Source organism: Atractosteus spatula, chromosome 11, assembly GCF_055471065.1.
Source record: "Atractosteus spatula isolate fAtrSpa1 chromosome 11, fAtrSpa1.hap1, whole genome shotgun sequence".
Lineage (NCBI taxonomy): Eukaryota > Metazoa > Chordata > Actinopteri > Semionotiformes > Lepisosteidae > Atractosteus > Atractosteus spatula.
In genome coordinates, this window is record NC_142716.1 from 11,125,489 (window position 1) to 11,146,102 (window position 20,614).

General features: G+C 36.9%; 2 protein-coding genes across 5 annotated transcripts in view; one reads left to right on the plus strand and one right to left on the minus strand.

Moving 5' to 3' along the window:
- The window catches only part of aknad1 (AKNA domain containing 1), a 22,027-nt gene extending 16,990 nt beyond the window's left edge, over positions 1-5,037 (minus strand). The window contains exon 1 of the mRNA XM_088927207.1: positions 4,983-5,037. Within this exon, the coding sequence (XP_088783333.1) occupies positions 4,983-5,037 (55 nt within the window). The remainder of the gene's footprint in view (positions 1-4,982) is intronic.
- gpsm2 (G protein signaling modulator 2) overlaps positions 1-19,662 on the plus strand; it is a 21,009-nt gene extending 1,347 nt beyond the window's left edge. Inside the window, exons 2-16 of one of the 4 annotated variants that reach the window (XM_088926876.1) lie at positions 568-606; positions 5,482-5,803; positions 11,012-11,233; positions 11,390-11,525; positions 12,074-12,213; positions 12,484-12,607; positions 13,063-13,178; positions 13,441-13,596; positions 14,116-14,224; positions 14,819-14,948; positions 15,097-15,173; positions 15,327-15,503; positions 16,990-17,152; positions 18,201-18,421; positions 18,971-19,662. In XM_088926876.1, the coding sequence (XP_088783002.1) occupies positions 5,739-5,803; positions 11,012-11,233; positions 11,390-11,525; positions 12,074-12,213; positions 12,484-12,607; positions 13,063-13,178; positions 13,441-13,596; positions 14,116-14,224; positions 14,819-14,948; positions 15,097-15,173; positions 15,327-15,503; positions 16,990-17,152; positions 18,201-18,421; positions 18,971-19,138 (2,004 nt within the window). In that variant the 5' untranslated portion in view covers positions 568-606; positions 5,482-5,738 and the 3' untranslated portion in view covers positions 19,139-19,662. Of the gene's footprint in view, positions 1-567; positions 607-5,481; positions 5,804-9,231; positions 9,528-11,011; positions 11,234-11,389; positions 11,526-12,073; positions 12,214-12,483; positions 12,608-13,062; positions 13,179-13,440; positions 13,597-14,115; positions 14,225-14,818; positions 14,949-15,096; positions 15,174-15,326; positions 15,504-16,989; positions 17,153-18,200; positions 18,422-18,970 lie in introns of those variants that run through there. The other 3 variants (XM_088926878.1, XM_088926879.1, XM_088926877.1) reach the window with 3 other exon arrangements.
- Positions 19,663-20,614: the final 952 nt, after the last annotated feature.

A 20,614-nucleotide genomic window follows, 5' to 3' on the forward strand; every position in this document is an offset into this window, starting at 1 on the left:
AAGAGCTGTTCTTTTGAGTACAGCTGTCGAAGATGATTGTTTCTATGCATTTACTTTAGGGCACATTCGTCCCCCCCCATATCGGTAGTAAAAGAGAGGAAAAGGCCTACCGTGGACTTTTCATCTGGTGGTGGAGGTTATGGCAAAAGAGTATCGTCTTCAGTCATGAGCAAAGATTAATCGGGTCACCTAACCTCATAAATATGCACAAAGAGTGGTTTTCACTCGTGTTGATTTAACTTTCAAATTTATTAGATGCATTTAATCAACACTTCAAATTGATAAAGGCTATGGACCTGCTAGTAGTACAGGGTTATGTTTTGGTGATCTAGATTAATTTGAGGGTATGGCAGATTGTTAGATGTTGCTTTTCCTGACAACCATTGGCTAGTCTTCCAGTAAATACTAAGGAGGAATTGCTCAAAATGTGTACAATGAAGGAATGTCATCATGTTTAAGACTAGATTCTAGAGTCGAGTACAGACTTACTGTATGTACAAGTGATATTAGCACTGCTTGCTTCATTTGAACTAACTTAACTTTTAACTTTTTTTCCCCCCAAAACAGTGCTGTAAGCTGCAGAAGTAACACACTAACTTGTACCAGGTTAGTAAAGCTTACTGTGTCCTGCCCTTTGTCTGCTGGGCCGTAAGTGACGTAGTTTTTATTGGCTTGTAGCAGCATGTGCTTGTCTTGCTTGGGAGAGATTCTGTAGATCTTAAGGATTAAGCATGCTTTTCTGTTTTGCCGAAATGAAAGTACAAACACAATAAATTGCATTTATCGCCGTGTTAAGTTCAAGAAATCTGATTCAGAACCTTTATTTTTGATGGAAATCTCCCAATAATGTTTTTTCTCCAAAATTTCCCAAAAGCTGGTCGCCATTGCTCGTAATTAGCCTTACAAGATCGTTCATCATAGTGAAATTTCCTGTTCAGCTAGTCCTGCCTATACCTGTCAACACTCCATATAATTATTTCATTGTTGCGAATGTCAAGTACTTTAATAAAGTGCCAAAATACAAAATGAATAATCATTTTAAAACATTTTAAGGAATGGTAATGTCATTTTCATTTTCCTTCAAGTACGTAACATGTTCAGTCCAACAGCACTAAAAAACTTCTCTTCTCTAATTCAGTAAGCAGTGCGTATTATGGCACAAGGAATGACTTAATCCTACTCCGTGTAAAATGTTAAAATTACTACTAAATCCAGTTCTTACATAAACTATTTTAGAAGCATTCTTCTTCAAGCATTTGGCATCTGCTCAATCACAGTGGCAGTGGACTAAATGCAGTTTGCCAGCAAAATCATCATATACCTTCTTCTCCGATGTTACTGCAAGCAGTCACTCTTGTTCTGCTCTGCCATGGTGTTTTTCATGTGTGGACCCCAGTATGGCCAAAAGCTATAGAGGTGAGCCTAGGCCCTATATTAGTCTCTCCCCCCGGATATATTTTTCTCAAATGAGCTCTCACTTCATCTACTTTCAAGAATGAATAGAACCCCTTTGAGACTGGGTTGATTTAATTAACCATTAATTTGTGAACCACTGTTCTAAACTGCTTGGTCATATCAGTAGTCTTTCGGTTCTGTCGGAGAATAGACCTTAGGGATAGTTTTAGGAAAATGTAATATTCTGAGCATCAAAATAAATTTCTCATTCTATTGACTCATGTATGTTTTGTAGGAAAATAAAATACAGAGATTTTGAGTGCTGATTACGTTGTTTTATGTTCTTTTGATTAATTGATCTTTCATGACTGGCAGTGAATCACTTGAGTGACTGTTCCGTAAGCATGAAATTCTTGTCTGTGAGAGAGTTGAATGCGCAGTTGTAATGACCTGCTGAATGTCAAGCCCGGGGGAAAAAAAAGAAAGGAACCACTGTGCCCCTCATCAGTAGAACATTACCTTTGTGCCATCTGTATGTTGGAGGTGAACTCATGAGCAGTAAAGCCAAGTTCTATTTAGTATTTAACGTGTATTAAGTAGAGCACTCTGTTGGGATTTCTGCAAGTCTGTTACTGTATTAATGGCCAGAGTGTCTTGTTATGACAGATACTCTGCATTAGTTGATGGCAGGGTGACTGTATGGTATTACATTAACAGTCCTGAGATCTCACCTGACAATATTCCAGCAGGGCAGTGCCCTTCCACTTGCTGCAACAATATAATGGGAATGTGAAATCTGTCCAGTGGATACCTTAGTCTCCAGACTTGAGCCTCACTGCACACTTGTGGAATGAGCTGGGATGACTGGTGAAATCTAGGCTTAAGAGACCAGTGAACAGGCACATACCTGTCCAGGCTTTATGAGAGGAATAAGTACAGTATCTTACAAGACATCACCACCTGGCATAAAGCATGTTTTGAAGAATTGCAGCTTGAGGTGGTGGCCACACTGCTGCCAGCTTGTGACGATTGTCAGTCAGACATGTTGATGATGAATATTAGCACAATGAATGTACTCTACCCTCATCATGTCTGTTTAATAAAATGTCAGTGCATCAGCTGTAAAGTTGATTATAAGAATTTGAATTTTGAGTTTGCTGCAATTAACAGTGATGTTTCTTTTGATGAGTAGCATACATCTGAAATACCAGTATAATTAAAGAAGAAAAGATGTTGCACGCTGTGTATGGCTTCTCTGACTCATCCTCTTGTGATTTGGGAGAAGAAGCTTAACAATTAATATTAGTCCTTAAGTTGTCAGGTGCTTATTAGACAATTTTGCTCTTCAAAACCACTGCCAATGTTAGACTTATTTTTGTGATCAGGTTATGGTCTGTATTGCTTCATTTATACTTTTAATGCAATAAATAGTTAAATAGAGATCCATATCGCTTTCTTGAGTTAAAAGGAGTCCTGTGCTTGTCTGGTACCCTTGTGGCAAATTTTCATTTAAGATGAAAAGCTTATGTTCCAGGTGTGCAAAAGAAAAATGTTAGTTTTAATAGTTATAAAGGGTTTTGTTACTAGTATGGTTTGCTTTATTTTTTGTGAGTTGAGAATTAGTATAATATTTAAGATATGCCTCCTCCTCATTTGTGTATCACACCACAGGTTATTGTTTAAGCTGATTAGTTGTAGCTTAGAAAAGTGATGACCAAGCGGGATTTGAAGCCTCGATAATAATCTTGTTAAATATAATCACACAGGGTGTTATTCACAGCTGCTAGGATTGAGTCTGTTTGCTAACCTTGACACTGTTTAATTTGGCTTTTTACGCTGACAGTTCAAGGACCCCAGCCTCCCGTTATTAAACTTTTCTGGAAAAATTTACACCTTTAAAATAAGAACAGTATTCCGTTTCTATGACCTTAAGAAATCCAAGAGTCATTCAAAAATAATGCTCCTGACAATTGCAGTTAAATTTATTTCTTCACCAGTACTGACTCCTTGCTGTAGCTGGTGGAATTTTGAAGTTCTACCCTCATCCCCAGGATGTAAGTGCACACAGGATATAAGGAGAAGGCATACAGCTTTTTTGTAAATTGGTTACATTTTTGGCTGTGGGAGATGAAGGGCCGATGGTGATCCATCCCCCCCCCCCCCCCGAATTTCATAAGTTCAGTTCTTTGAATGAGGTGGGAGGCCTAGATGATGGTGGTTCATTGTTGGAATGGCATCATGGTACAGTAGGTAGCATTGCTGACTCGCAGCACTAGGGCCCTGTGTTCAATCCCAGACCTGGTGTGCTATCTGCGTGGTGTTTGTGTGCTGTCCTGATATTTGTGTGGGTTTCCTCCAAGTGCTGCTGTAAACTGTCACAGTCCAAAAAGACACTGGTAGATTAATAGTTCTGGGGAAATTGGCCCTGGTGTGTCTGTGTGTGTGTGTGTGCTGTGTGTGTGTGTGTCCTGTGATGGACTGGCGTCCTGCCCTGGGTGTATCTTGCCTTCCACCCCTTGCTTGCTGGGATAGGATCCTGCTCCCCTGTGACCCTGAATTGGATGAAGCAGTTAAACAATGAAAGAATGCTTCATTGCTGGCTGCTTCACCAAGATGAGGCACACTTATTCAACAGTGTATTGCCTCTGCTTTGATGTTAGTGCCAATGAGTGGAGTGTATAATTTGTCAGAAAAAATAGCATATTACTTTTGGGGTGACCCTTGTCATATTTTTGTTACAACCAAAAACAAAACAATCTGTAAAAGGTATACATTATGTAAAGATGAACAATTCTTCTTAAAACTGGCTAATAGTAAGCCTCTTTGAAAAGAAGACCTTGCATAGAAAACATCAGCTTCCTGTGAATATAAGGTCCTTATTAAAGTTTCAGTTTTAAGTGGGACATTTCCATTAAGTGCCAGAACCTAACTATATAAGAATGTTCATCTGTGAATCTGTATACAGATAAAAAACTGAGTAAATTTAGGTTTCACAAACTACATTTCTGTGCACCATAATCTGTTTGAAAAACATGAGGTTTGATAAGTTTGGGTCCTAACTAACTATTGTTTTGTTTAAATGTACATATAGGTTTAACCTCTCCCTTCAAGCAAAATTAATTGAAATCCTTCAATGCTATCTCTACCATACTCTCATTCTGTTTTCATTCAGCTTGCAGTGTTGTTATGTGCACATTTTGCTCTATCACTCTTGGTCTTAAGTGGGTTTTGAATTTTAAGAGAAATGCAACAGAATTATTTCCTGAGATATGAGTGAAGTACACAGTAGAGTGTTAAGGATTAAAATACAGTGTCCAGCCTGTATACACCTTATGCATTAGTCAGTGATGTTTTTAATTGAAGCTTTAAAAATAAATCATAAATTGTCTTGTGCAGCACAAACTATTTGTAGTCATCATCTCATTAGTTTACTTAAAGTTTTAATTGTGGACTTCAAAAATGAGTTATTATCAGTAAAGAGAGCTTTATTCTAAGAACTTAAACTTAATTCTAAACAATTGTATCCAGTGCTGTTGGTATTCATCATAGATTAAAGATTAATTGTACCGTTTTTTCACTTCTTTTGCCTTCTTGTTCATCTATGCCCTCGTTTAGTGTTACTGCTTCTGTGGTCTGCGGCATCTTGTCGGTTCACTAGTCTGCCACATAAAATCATCTGCTTCTAATTAATCAAAGATGAATGTTTTGTTGATGTTAAGGCTAACATCAAGCTGTATAAAAGTGTTGCATGACCAATTGGGATCATATGGTGTGTACCTCGAGATGCTGCTGAAAAATATTTTATTAAGTGTTCCCACGTCTCTGTTGGCAGTTGTCAATATAAGCAAAAACTAAAGCAGAAAAGAATTTATCTATGACACCTCTGTCCCAACTGGTGCGCATTCTGGCATTCTAGCTTGCTAAAATCCCCATGGATACTGTGAGCAACTTGCTCCTCTCTCATAGTGATTGACACCTTGATCTCGCAGTCGGCCTGCTTTGCTTTTGCACATTAGCTGGGTGTTGCTATGGTGCTTCATTTTGAAAATGAGGCTTCAAACACAGCATCTTGTGTTCCCTTTGCAGAGAGCAGCTGAACGGGACTGAGAGATCCACTTGTGCAAGGACTTTGGACATCTTATTTTGTTACAGCGGCAATGTCCGACATCCTTGATTCTTTAGATCTTAAAGGCAGTGGCAATGACAGAGGAGCATAAGCTTTTCCAGTGCCAGCTGCTTTTATAGCCTGGTTCACAAAGGTAACCTGCTTGACAGAACCTGCCAATACATCCAGGGCTTGTTACCGGATTTTCTTAGGACTACCGCACTTATAATGCACTTCAATGGATGCAGGTGGTATTTTGGTTAGCATGCGGGATGAAGACCATTCGTTTCATATTCGCTACAGGTAGGACTGGATATTTAATTTTTAAAATGACTTTATGCTTTGTTCTTATGTAATTTAGCTTGGAGAAAAGTTCTTTCCACATTTGGTATTATTACTAATGAGGTGATTAAACTCATTATTATAGCTACTATGATTTGACTTAAGTAATAGATCAAGCTATTTTTGAGTTTCTATAACCTCATATGAATATATATGGAAATAATTTCGAATTATATTGGAATTCCTGTCTAAAGAATGGAATGTGAGAATAGCACTTGTTCTTTATAATAGTTTCGATATGATAGTACTCATAATTGTTCCCCCAACAGTTTTTAAACTTATATGGAGTGTCTCCTGTTTTCTGTGTGGTTTGCATCTGCATTTTATCTAGATATTTGAATACATTTTCTCACTGGGACAAGGATGATTTAATATAGCATATAGTATGCATTAAAGCATTTAATGGTGTTCACCTGATGTCAGTTAATATACATCTGAATCCATTTGGCTTTTAACATTTGACTTAATATCCCTTATTTTTAATTTTCTATGAGTTATATCCTAACCTACATAAATACATAATTTTCTAATGCTGTAAAATTCATTTCATATGCAGGATAAGACAGTATTGCTAAGAATGTTATTAATATAGGAATATCGGCAGTTCTCACTTTATTCATCAGATTTCTCCAGTAGCAAAAATGTGTTTTTTGATGTTCTTTGTATGTGGTGTATTGTGATATATTACTAAGGTTAAGAAGTGAAATTGATAGATGTTGTACTATAGTTAGCTCTTGGATCAATAAGATGAGGAGTTCTGTCATCTCTATGATTACGTGAAGGTATATAGTACATCATTTTGCCTGACAGGATAATGGGGATGCTTTCAAAAAGCCAAGGATTTTACAAAGGCATATTAAATGGGGAACCTTTAGTATAGCAAAGACAATAGACTTCCTGTTATTTGGATGAAATGAATCAAACCATATGTTCATGCTTTAATGATTTTTTTTGTGCGTAGTTTTTGTTTTGTGCTGTGGTATGGGTCGCATCGTGCACCTGCTTCTCTAGAAACATAATGAGGTAATGCAATCCGTGGTCTGAACCCATGAAGTGGAATAGCAAGCAAGCATGTACCAAGTTACACCTTTGTCAATATTTAATGGCCCACTGAAACATTGATGATGAGAAACTTGCTGTATTTGTAATGTTTTGTTTCCTCTCTTTCGGTTCTAATATACAGTAACAATTTAGTTTATAAAGAAAGTGTATTAATAAAAGGGAAGTGGCTATATTCTCCGGATGAATACTAATGTTCTACATCGACTTGACGTTTTCTTTAATATGTTGCCAGGTCCCATTAGTATCTTTTTTTTTTTCCCAGAAACTGCATTAATATGCACTTAACAATTCTACTGTTTGAAATATTCACACGGCTGTAAAAGGAAAGTAGTGGATTAAATTGGTAATGACCTTTGTTAATGCATTATTGATAGCGCAAAGAAAAGTATGAACTGTCTACAATTGCGTCTATAACATTTTTACTGCTCCTTTTATTATTTCGTTCCCTTCCCTTTTGAATACAATGTGTATATATAAGCCTAATTAAAACCCCAAGTTTTAGATAGACTTAAATCTTAAAATTATTAAAGTCTACAAGACCTAAATCTACAAAATCCTTACGGTCTGGAATTACAAAACACATATATTAATCTATATGTGGTAGTTCAGGTGGGTAGCCTCGTCAGCATGCGTAGGCTGCAAGGGAACAAGTAATAGGTTTATTCCATGCTAAAAAAAAAGGAGAAAGAAAACACAACGTTTCGGCCGTGGAGCCTTCTTCAGGTGAAGAAGGCTCCACGGCCTAAACGTTGTTTTCTTTCTTCTTTTTTTCAACATGGAATAAACCTACAGTATTACTTGTTCCCTATTAATCCATATGTTGTGTAACCATGTTATTTTTTTGAAGTCTTCTAATTTCATTGAGCGTATGTCCTATGTCTGCTTATTGTCAATGACAGAGACAGGTGTAGCACAAAGAGAACTTGCACCCAGCAGGTCCAGTGAAGCCGAGTACTTGGCCAGTACTGCTGTGTCCACTATCCACATGCATCATCAGCTTTTTCATGAGTGTAGTCCCTGTCAGATTAAAACCTACTTCCTTGAGTTGTCTCTGGGTTTGGAACTGTAGTTTTTAGTGTTGTATAGAGCTCAGTTGTTCCCTTTTATATTTTGACTGGTGAATGATAGAAGGAGCTAAATTTGTAAACTGGTTTCACTAAGTGCATTGGCTTACCAAGGCATAATTTTGTCTTAGTTTGTGCATTACAGAATGTGAATCATCTGAGATGACAGTGATGTGGGTGTACTTCCTAATTGTAGTTGCATTCATTGTCTCTTAGGAGAAAGAGTGTCAAGTAAAGCTGAAATTTAGGCTTGTTTGCCTTCAAATACAATGCAAAATGGAGCCTGTATATTCTACAGAACTTTTCAAAAATAAGGCATGTGTCTGACCAAGATATTAGCAAAAATGTAGTTATTAAAATTCAGTTCTGAACCTGGGGTGATGTCTGCCTGGAGGCTGTGTGTTCTCCCCACATTCATGTGAGTTTTCTCTGGGTGTTCTGATTTCCTTCCATAGTAGAAAGACCTACTGGTAGGTTAATTGGCTTCTGAGAAAATTGTCCCTTATGGCTGTCTGTCTACTCTGCGATGGACTGGTGTCCCATCCAGGGGTGTATTCTGCTTTAAGACCATTACTTGCTGGGATGGGCCCCGCAACAAGTATGATTACTTTCATGTTTAGGTCACAAGAGCCTGATTTCACATTGGATATGGTCATACATAATGTGGGGGAAAGGAGCAAAAGGAACTGCTCTTTCAGCACCCGATTCTTTGCAGAGGGCATTTTCAAACTAAACATACTGTACTAACATTGACGATTCTGTAGATGACTGTAGATGTAGATGATCTTTGAGCTCAGCTTGTATTCTGTATTGAATAGGAAAAGGTTTTCTCATTATACACGAGATCTGATGACCAGACAAAGCCATTTGCCACACATCTTAAATCGAATTCCTTTTAGCCATTATATTGATGTTATTTTCTCTAAAATATAGTAACTCTCTGTATGTTTTGTTAACATGTATATGCTTCTAAAACTTTTGGGTAATTTAAATTGACTTTGTTTAAAGCAGCTGTATGCAGCTCAGAGCAATGTATTAGGTTCAAAGGCAGTTGTTACAAAGCACATTAATATTCTCTAGAGCTGCTTAGTGTGACTATAATCACTGCAGTGGTGCTCTTCTTAATCACAAGTGACAGACAACATCAGGTGCCCAAGTAATGGGGGGTGTGCTGAGATCAGATTAACTAAGATTATGCTAAACAGTTATTCCTGTGAAACCTAAAGTTACCCTGGTCTTAACATATTTAAAGATTTTTGTGGTTAAAGCAGTAAACTGCAACTGGGAACATATAAAGTATATGAATCAATTATTTGGGTCATTATTTTAAGAGGAGCCCTACAAGTATTTGCGGGACTGGAGAATTTTCTATCCGCATGAGTTATGTGTATATACACTAGAAGCCTGTATGTGTGGAATATTCCCCCTTGGAAGTCTTGCCAGTTACATGGGACATTTCTACATCGTGTGGCTCAGAATCAAAACTGGAAAACCATCCAAAAACTAAAGATGTCGGTTATGTCCATGTGCTTTGATTGTGTAAATCGGAAAAACAGCAGGTACCAATTTTAAGTTTTGATGTTCTGTTTTGTGGTGTATTTTATTCCTAGTGAAGACTAAACTGATGCTATTATATGTATTTTATTGACTTTTAACAAGATTAAAAACATTATTTTTTTATCAACATTTTTATTGTAGATAGTGAATGTTTAGTATGTTCTAAATAAGTTTTAATATTTTGTATTTGTTTCCTGTTATGTATGGGGAAGTAAATACTGAAAGTTATTTCAAAATTCTAATAAAATGTATTAACATTTACATACAAAAGTAGGTGATTCACATTAAACAGTAGAGGTTTGAAATCTGCTTTATCATGTAAACAATATTTTAATAAACATTTATATCTCTTACCATTGGTGCATTCCTTTTGACTAGAACTGTCAAAAATGTATAGATAAAACTTTCACACAATCACAATGTAATTTGATATATTGTCTTGAAGTATTCCTGTGATTCAAGGTGATGGTAATGCTGTTAACACTGACAGGTGAAACGTTAAGAATAAAATGAATCCCTGTCCTAGTTAGAGAAAGTTTGATAGTAAACCTAGACGTCCACCCACAATGCTTGTAGTAAAGCATCTAGATTGAGCATATGCGAATTATTTTGAGAAGGAATCATAATTATGGGGTAAAAGTTAAATATATTTGAATAAATATTCATAGCTTCAGTATATGAAACAAAGTTGCTGACAAAAACATCTTTTAGATAAGGTGCTTGTGTTTTGCACTATTAATATCATTAACATTGTAGTTAAAAACAATATCCAGTTACTGTTACAATTACAGGTGTTTACATTTACCTGCGTGTACACACAGGTGTGTGAATTTAGATCTGTTATTTTTATAACATTCAAAATGTTTTATGATACACAAAATTAGTTACTGGAGATTGAATGTTTGGTAGAGGTTGTGTTCTAGAATACAGTAGCCCTCACTCTTTCAGTCCATGGAGAGAGCTGTTTCCATTTGCAAACAGTTTTTGCAAGAAATTTCAGATGGGATCTGCCTGGACCCTTAAGTGACCAAGAACACCCTGCTTACCCAGACTCCTCTTTAGTTAAATAACTTTGGTGGTCCCTTCTGCACTATTTTTGTACATGAAGCTGGGTTTTTGAAGGAAATTAGAACATTTTCACTGTGTAGCAGCATAGGATCGAAGTTATTTTTATATCCTTATTTTATAGTAAAGTGCTCAAGGTGAATCTAAAAGTTGTTTTTAATGTTATACTGGATATTACATGCAAACATGATAGATTGGATCAGTAGAAGTTGGTGACAGAAGCCAATTTTTTAATGACGTTAGAACACACTTGCTTAGATCCCAAGAACCTGATTGCATAGTAATATTTTTCTGAGCAACTTTTTTTGGAGAGAGAGAGAGGTTCATAATGTATTTCCCTTGCTTAAAAGCTGAAGTAGCTGGTATTCAGATGTGCTGGCCTATGATGACTTTTCATTGATTTTGTTTTTCTTTCCTTTAGAATGGAGGCCTCCTGCCTTGAGCTTGCCCTTGAGGGAGAAAGGCTTTGCAAAGTGGGTGATTACAGAGCTGGCGTTTCTTTTTTTGAGGCTGCGATCCAGGTTGGGACAGAAGACCTCCAGATACTCAGTGCTATTTACAGTCAGTTAGGGAATGCTTATTTCCACTTGCACGAGTATGGGAAAGCACTGGAATACCACCATCATGACTTGACTCTGACCAGGTACAATAAAGTGATCTGCTCTTCTCCACACATTGCCTCACTGGAGTGTGTCCCTAATGTTTTTTCCTGCTTTCTACTTTTCTTCTAATGCAGTGCCAGTGTGTTGCTTTTTCTTTTGGGGGTAACAAGAGTTAACAGTGGTATTTTTATTTGCAGAACAATTGGGGATCAACTTGGCGAAGCTAAAGCCAGTGGCAATCTTGGCAACACCTTGAAGGTTTTAGGGCGATTTGATGAAGCAATAGTTTGTTGTCAGAGACACTTGGACATCTCAAGGGACTTTAATGATAAGGTGAGATGTTGTTTTTGTATTTATTAAATCTTATGATTCCTTGTATTGTTTTGAATAGAATGCCCACGTAAATAATGTAAACCTTATCTTAGGGGGGCTCAAGTATATTTTTGCGTATGGAATGAACCAAGCATGGATTAAACCATTATATTTTAACCATGTTTACTTTTTCTTCTCTTCGGTCATTGTGCTGTGTCAGGGTTGTCTTGTCCTGGTGCTGGAAGGATGCAGCAGAACTAGAGATAACTATTAAACTAGTCTGTGTTTAATAGTTGCACCCCTGTGCTGTCAATACTAGACAGTAGACTTGAAGGGCTGTGCCTTCGCCTTAGTCTGCTTATTGAAAACCTAGACAGGAATTTTGCTTAACGTGAAAGATCTCAGATATAAGACCTGATGCTCCATCGATGAAAGAACACGGATTTGGAAACAAGAAGAAGCTAACGTGTTCTCAGAAGCAGATGTACCGGCTTTCTTTCCCCATGTGTCTTATTCACCAAATCGTGGGCCCCAGATATTTGTCACGAGTTCTTGAAATTCTGTGACAGGTTGGGGAAGCCAGAGCGCTTTATAATTTCGGCAACGTTTACCACGCCAAGGGGAAAAGCATCTGCTGGAGTGGGGCCGATCCGGGCGAGTTTCCAGAAGAAGCCATGGTTGCTCTTCATAAAGCAGCGGACTATTATGAGTGAGTGATCGAGGGAGGAGTGCATACATTGATAAACTACTTTTTACATTTTGATTATTTCCTTTGTGTTATTATACAACCGTAGCGTGCTTTTATTATGATGTGAATAATCTACATTTTAACCTCTTGATGTAGTGCTGCGATTACATTTTATTCAAGATTTCTCAAGCCTATTTGGTGCAGTCATGTGATGAAACATGTATGAAGAAATCAACAGTGATTCCTTGCACAAAAATGTATAATTTTTGTTTCGACTTTTATTTTTTTAAGAGCAAACTTATCGATTGTTAAGGAGTTAGGGGACCGGGCAGCACAAGGCCGCACCTATGGAAACCTGGGTAACACACATTACCTCCTTGGAAAATTCAGGAATGCTGTGAAATCCCATGAACAGGTATGGAGTATTGGGAAAAACTCTGAGACATTACTTATTCGATATATATTTGTTATAATTGCAATAAAATAATACAGTACACATTATAACTGTTAATGTGATGGCTAAACAACAGTTAAAGGGATAAAAGTTTACTGAAGCTGTGCATATTCACTACCAAACAGGTTTTTATTTCTCTAAATGGAAGTAAAGTGATAGTAATACTGATCTTCTTGACCAGAATTGCTATATATATAATCGCAAGCAACATTTGATTAAATAAAGGTAATCGTACTGTAATCTAATTAGACACATTAAAATCATGGTTTACATGTGAATTATTGATTATCTCGGTCTGACATCTGAGGTTTGGTTAGTTTTATTTGCATACAGCAGCTAGAGTGTATTAAAATTGATGGGAATTTTTGCTTAGTTTAAACGCTTTCCACATTTTTCCTTATTTTCCTTTTTTGTAGCGACTTCTAATCGCCAAGGAGTTTGGTGACAAAGCAGCTGAAAGAAGGGCTTATTGTAACCTGGGAAATGCGTATATTTTTCTTGGGGAATTTTCACTTGCAGCTGAACATTACAAGTAAGTAACTTGGAGCCCTGTCTTTTCAGATGTTTTTCTGTTTAAAGTTAGTATGTACAGAATTAGGAAATCTACTGTATGTTTATTCTTATACCTGAGTATTAATAATGTAGACAAATTGTTTTACTTTGCTTGGTAGATAATAGTAGTTACGAAAGCTGTTAGCAGAGCACTTGTAAAGCTAGGATGGTGCTTATTATCTTTGTTGCAAATGAAAGCAGGTGGAAGTGCCATTTTTATTTGCTCTCATCATTACTTGTAGGAGAACACTACAACTGGCTCGACAGCTGAAGGACAGGGCTGTGGAAGCCCAGGCTTGTTACAGTCTCGGAAACACTTATACCCTGCTGCAGGACTACGAGAGGGCAATAGACTACCACCTTAAACACCTCATTATTGCCCAAGATTTGAATGACAGGTCTGTGTACATCTGTGTTTGATTATCAGTGCTTGGATTACTCATAGCGTGCATCCGGTTTTACTTTAACTGGCGATTGACAATGAGATACTGAGAAGCAGGCTTGTTTCTTTCATGTAAACGTATTTTTCATTTTCCGAATTTGTATTATTCAAATGTTCCCAGCCTAATAATAAGTTAACACTAGAAAATCTAAATTCCATTTAATCTTTGTCTCATAAATTGAAATAGACAGGATAAATGAGAGCCACTTCACTTCTTGTCAAATTGTCAGGGCCTCATAAGAAGGTTCTTGCTTGGAAAATTGCTTTTACAGTACCTATGTTTCCTAGTCCATACTGAAAAATATTTGATACTGACGAGCCTCTGAAACCCTAATGCACTGTTTTATAATATGTCAAACATGTTATTTTGAAATTTTCTGCTTACGTTTCAATGTTTTCGATTTGGTATTTTAATGGAACCATTCATGATGTGCATTTTCATTGTGTCTTCCTTGCTTATCAATGCTCACTGCAGAATTGGGGAGGGGCGGGCATGCTGGAGCTTAGGAAATGCCTACACTGCACTGGGGAATCATGATCAAGCTATGCACTTTGCAGAAAAACATCTGGAAATCTCAAAAGAGGTAGGTTGATGTACTTTATTTGATGGTGTTCATGTTCTATACTTTCAGTTCTAGGCACACCAGAGTGGCTTGATCAGTAAATATGCTTGCCCTAGGGCAGGTTGAATTTTATAATCCACATATTGAAAGTTCAAGCCTGCGTCATGTTGCTAGCCAACTGTGAATAGGACTCTAAATGTCAGCGTACAAGCGGCTGAGATTAATTGTTGTGGCCATCTCAGCTTTGAAATCTACAGTACTTTGAGGTTTGTGAACTTCCAGAAGCTTGTAGGTTTGCTGTGCTGTTGATGAGGTTTCTCCACTTATCTGTGATGCACCTCTTGTTCTGAGCAGTGTAACCTCATTCTTTCTCGTGCATGTTTGAGGAACACTCAGGAGAGGTGTGAAATTCAGTGAAATTCTGCATTCGATGGATTTCTAACTAAAAAGGAAAAATTAAAACCCTAACCTGTTAGTACCCTTCTTCTGGCCTTTGAGATGTGAAATCTAAAAAGATTTCAAGGAAGGCTCTTGTTTTTTAAATTTTTTTAAAGCTTTTCCAAAACCATATTTGGACATTTATTTTCATTAACTTTTTTTCTTCTCTCTGTACAGACTGGAGACAGAAGTGGTGAGCTCACAGCCAGAATGAACGTCTCTGATCTGCAGATGGTCCTGGGTTTGAGTTACAGCACAAATAATTCGGTTCTATCGGAAAACCACGAGATTGATTACAACTTGCATGGTAAAGCCCGACCCACGCGTTCTGATTCATGGATTGTAGTATTTGCAGTATTTTTATGAAAGATATTTGTTTTAACTGTGAAGGATTTTTCAAAGAAGTTAAAGCCTTTTCTTTACAGAGACTCAAATATGAACGTTCTCTTTTGCAGGAGCACGGCCAAGGGTGGGCAGGCGTCACAGTATGGAGAACATGGAGCTGATGAAACTCACACCTGATAAAGTCAAAGTACAGAGTTTTTTTTTTCTGTGGCCTATTCAGATATTTAACAAGACACCAGTTTTACATTCTAAAATCAAAATAACATTTTTGAGAGATTTAAAGTGTATGTATTTTTTTTTGCAATGTAAATTAAAATGGAGCTTCTTTCATTTCTCAAAGGGTCAGAACTGGAACAGTGAAATTCTTACAAAACAGCAGAAACCACTCCTGGCAAAGTCCAAGCTTTTCTTTCTGAAAGGCAAGAAACACAAAAATAACGGCTCCTCTACTAAAGTTCTACAGGATACCAGTAACACACTCGAGAGCACCGATGTCCAGGAGCAGGCTTCTCAAAAGGCAAGCACTGATACCTTTCAGCATTAATTTTGTATTATGTATAATTCTACATAATGTACTGAAAGGGCAGTCTAATCAAATACCAACTCCTTATTCAGAAATTGATTAGATTTTGAATCTCAAGACTATTCTTGTCAGTTTTTTTAAATGAAACTATACCTAAAATATATTAATCTATTTGACTATACTAGAAACTGTAACATAAAATATATACTTAAATATGTAATAAACAACTTAAATATTCATTGTGAATTGTAACCTTTTACAGTTTCCACCTGGTCATAACACCTGATTTTCCATTGCAATCTAATGTAGATTAATATATATTAGTGTGTAAGAGCTGTGCTAGCTGTCACCATAGTGCAGGGGCTAGCTAAACTTTGTATTAAATGCTGGTGGTTTAGCATACAACAGAAAAACAGAACTCGTGTTTATTATAGATTAAAGGGAAGCTGTCTGTTCCTTTCAGTTCTATTTCAGTGATTTAAATGTAGACAGGGTTATGGGTGTTGCTTTCTTGCTTAAGCACCTCTCTATAAAAGCACTTTCGGAGTTGCAGGTACCACAGAGCGTGTTCTTCAGTGGTGATTCCCTTGGTTCAGTTTATATGTGATTGCATAATTAATCTGACATGCTCTTCATCATTCCTGATTAACAGAAGGTTCAGTAATTTAACAGAAGACCAATCATTCACTACATAGGGTAGAAACAATCTTAGTTTCAGGAAAACCTGTATATGGAAGCATGGAAAGTTGAACATAGAGGTAACCTTGTAGGATTTTTTCCTTATAACCTATATACATGTACTGTATGAATTTGTTTGGGGTTTAATATATGAATATATGAGTATTTGTTTCTCGGAAATTCTTAAACTTAAACCATGAAGCAGAATGTAAAGTGTAGTAACCACTTTATTTCAAATTATTTTAATGTTTTATAACCTAGTTGAACTGGGAATGTTTTATTGATTTAACTTTTCTAGCTTCTCAAATCGCTTATTTTTAGTATTTAAACTATAAGTTTTAGGTAAGCTGAGCTAGTGTTTTATCCTGATTTGTGGCTGTATGCGCTGCTTTGCTAGTCAGCAAGTCTGTCTGTCTGCTGCCGAACGACTATCAAAGATCAGGCAACATCCTGGTACAAATATTGTAAAATGCACAAATATGCCAAATAGTGTCTAATATTTTGACTCTTATCATTTTGCTCTTTTGTTTAGCTCAAACAAAATACATCTGACTTGTTTCATCAGTAATTGTGCCTCCAACCTTGTAGGTCCATGTATTAAATTTCCAACCTTTTTTTTTATTATTAACAGTTAAGTGTTAGAAACTGCAGACAAGTTTCTAAAATGGGCATTCAGAAACTGATTTAATCTACTTGCTTCATAAGCAATGCATCTAAACACCATGATGACAGTTTATTAGATCGTAGCGATATTTGCTGAACAGTTTAACAGTGCTTCCTCATGTTTGCATATGTGTTACAGAGAGTTAGTCCTGACATGCTTGGAGACGAGGGATTCTTTGACCTGCTCAGTCGATTCCAGAGCAACCGAATGGATGACCAGAGGTGTTCTATAGAGGACAGCAAGAGCAGACTGTCGGTGCCATCAGCAGCCTCCTCCACCCCCCCCAGAGCAATGAAGAAATGTAAGTTTACTGTAATAACCTCTCTGTGTTTAAAGTAATTTGTATTTGTTTACTGTTTAAAGGACAAAACTCTTATTTGAAATATATTCTTAGAAATTGGGGTTATGAAAAATCAGAATATCGGGAAATGACCTAGCAATAAATCAATAAGTAAAATAATCATAACCCCCCCCAATATGTAAAGATTTTTGCCAAAGGCAAGAATATACCCGAGCGGTTGGTATCTTTATCTTTGGCACTATTTTGGTGAAAAGTAATATTTCAACCACACTGACTTTGCCAGTGACAATACACACAGTAAAAAAACATAAACAAACAGAGTTTCAAATGAGGCATCCCAGAGGCCTGATGTCCTAACCACTGAGACAAACCCCAGATAGCTACCAAGTGTTTGACTCTTGAATAATGCCTACAAAGGCCAAAAGAAGAGATAAGCTGCCTTCTGAACTAAATAGAAAACAACCTGTGGTTTAATCTCTCCCTTTCTGTAAACTCGGATACTACTAAATGAATGGGAACCTATCTCTCTATTCTTAAAATGCACCCACTGAACAGGAGAGGTAGTTTTTAATGGAGGGATTCTTTAAACAGGAAATCAGAGTTCCCTAAAAACCACAGAATAACAAACTCCAATCTGATCTTTCAGGGTGATCTAGAACAAGGAGCTCTTGCCCTCTATCTCTTGCCTTTCTTTGCCCTCTCTCCCTCCTCCACTTTTCTGTTCCTGCTTGTTGGTTATCTGCGGTCTTCCTGGACTGTTGATCAATAATTAATTATTTTCCCAGAACTTAATTAAGGTAAACCTTATGATTGCTTTGATCACTAAATCTGGAGCCACTGCATTTTAGCAAACATCCCTGTGCATTGAAGCTGGAAATGTTGACACTAGCCAGGTGTTCCCCATTGTATCTTAGACTTAGAATTTTTCTTAAAACAGTTGTGAAAACACACTTTATGACCTGTAGCTGAGGTATAGAATGCAGAATAAAATGTTAAGTTTGTAACACTTTCTTCTAAATGCAAAACGTTTACATTTTTGTTTCCCCAGCACATTCAGTGTCAGTTGTCTCACCTCACACTGATCAGTTCCTAGACCTGCTGGCAAGCTCTCAGAGCAGGCGGTTAGATGACCAGCGAGCAAGTGTTGGCAACTTTCCTGGCCTTAGAATCAACCAGCAAAACAGCCAGTCCGTACTCAGCCATCTAATGGCTAATGCAGACAACAAAGAGCCGGATGAAGATTTTTTTGACATGCTAGTCAAGTGCCAGGTAGGACTTCTTTGAATTTGGTAAGAACTCCTGAGGGCATTAATGGAGAATTAACTACAAAACTGTGATGTCTAAGGACATATTATCAAGACTTTTATGTACCGTTTATTTGGTTTAATTCAATCTTCTGCATTATTGTATTATACTGTTATGATAAAAGAGCCTGTCGTTGTTTAAAAGGATAGTGATAATGAACGTATTAGATAAATGAACAAGTCACACGTGGACTTGGTGAACCTGATAACCTCTCATTTGTATTCGCTCTTTTTAGAACAGCAGTATTTGTTCTCTAAGCATTATTTCTACATATTAGAGATTATTATTATAGATCTAGCAGTAGCTCAAATGCTCTGGAGTTTGTTTGCAAAAAGTGCACAGAATTCCTGCAGGTGTATAAAAGGAACACAGCTGGCAATGGTTTATGTTAAAGAATCGTAAAAAAGAATATTCTTTATAACCTCAGATATCTTGATTTAGAAGTCTTGATCGTCAAGCTTAAGGGCACATATTGCACATGACAAAAGGCGTTCATATTTTTTCCTTCCACAGGGCTCAAGACTGGATGACCAAAGGTGTGCCCCACCTCCTCCAGCAGCCAAGGGTCCAACAGTCCCGGATGAAGACTTTTTCAGTCTTATCATGAGATCACAGGCGAAACGTATGGACGAGCAACGGGTGACCTTACCATCAAGCACAAAGCGACCCAGTTCCAACTAAGGCAGCGTGTTGCAAAAGCTCATAAGTGAATCTTGATCCCATGAATTTTGTATGCACTTCATGAGACGGAAAATACAGTAAACGAACAGTTGAATCACACGTAGGGAATGTTTACTTATTCTTCAGGGAATCTATGCACTGCCTCGCATCAGAAGAGGAACAGCATAAATGCCTACTGAATGTTACTGCAGCAAAAACAAGACTGTATCTTTTGTAAAATTTATGGACATTTGAAAACTTTAATACTGCACAGAACTGCATTTTTGTTTCCAGAATGTTTGTCTAGGACGCAGACTGCAGTTTACTTTATAAACCACACCAGTCTCTTGCTAACTGCCATTTAGTTTAATTTTTGCTTTGTGCTGTGTAAATACCCCTAGATGTAAATTGCCTTTTTTTTTTGGGGGGGGGGGGGAGGGGTCGAATGAGGGAGGACAGGCAATGTAAAATTAAAAAATAGACCACTTGGTCCTCTTTTATACCTATTGTATTTTAATTCTTTGAGGAATAAACCTCATTTTTCAGCACTATGTAATTTTGGTGTAGTAATTTTAAATGTTTTTAATCTTGCCTATATTTCATTTCCTTTTGGACTTCTTGTCTTTTGAGGACAAAGATTAGAAATGAGGCCTTTTGGCCCATGTAACTAATTTTGGTATGCTAGGGTATTGGCATTGTCCCCCATGTAATCATCTACAGTTATGTTCAAGACTTAACAGATTTAGTTCTATTAGACTGTCAGTAGGACACTCCTTTAAGCTCAGGAATACACCTAGTCCCTCTGGGTCTCTGGATTGCTTTTAGAGCAGGAATATGTATATTGTAACATGGTGACCAAAATTGTGGCCAGTATTTTAAATGAGGTCATATTAGTGCACAGTAAAGCTCTAACATAACATTCAAAAATGTACATTTTTGCAATTTGTAAGATCTAAGAAGAACTTATGTTGTTTTATTTGTTGTTTCCCTGCATTTTTTAGAAGTTGAAAATTTCAACATAAACAACCATCTTTTTATAAGTAGCTCCTTCTAGCTTGATTTTTTTTTCCATTTTACTTTTTTTTATTGCCTGCATGTAGACCGTACCTGCATTGTGTCGTCTGCCAGGTATTTGCATTTGGTTAAAATTTTGTCAGTCCTTCTGAATTTCCTTCACCTTGCTGCATTTGCTGATCCTTCTATTGGGGTAAGATCTACAAATGTGAAGTACTATAATTACAAACTATAGCAGAATTTAGATTATAAATTAAAAGCAGGAATGGTCTTTAGCTTCTAATACAGCTAGTAGTTACTGTTTGTTAAATCAATTTGAGCAGTCGCTCTATTGCTTTGTATTAGATCTTTATCTAATTCTATGTATTTCTTTGAATACCTACCATGTGTGATTTCAGTATTTTTCATAAAAGATTAACTTAATCAAAAGCCTTTTGAAAATTATACCAAGCCATCTACTTTTTCTGTCTCTTTCTGCTCTCT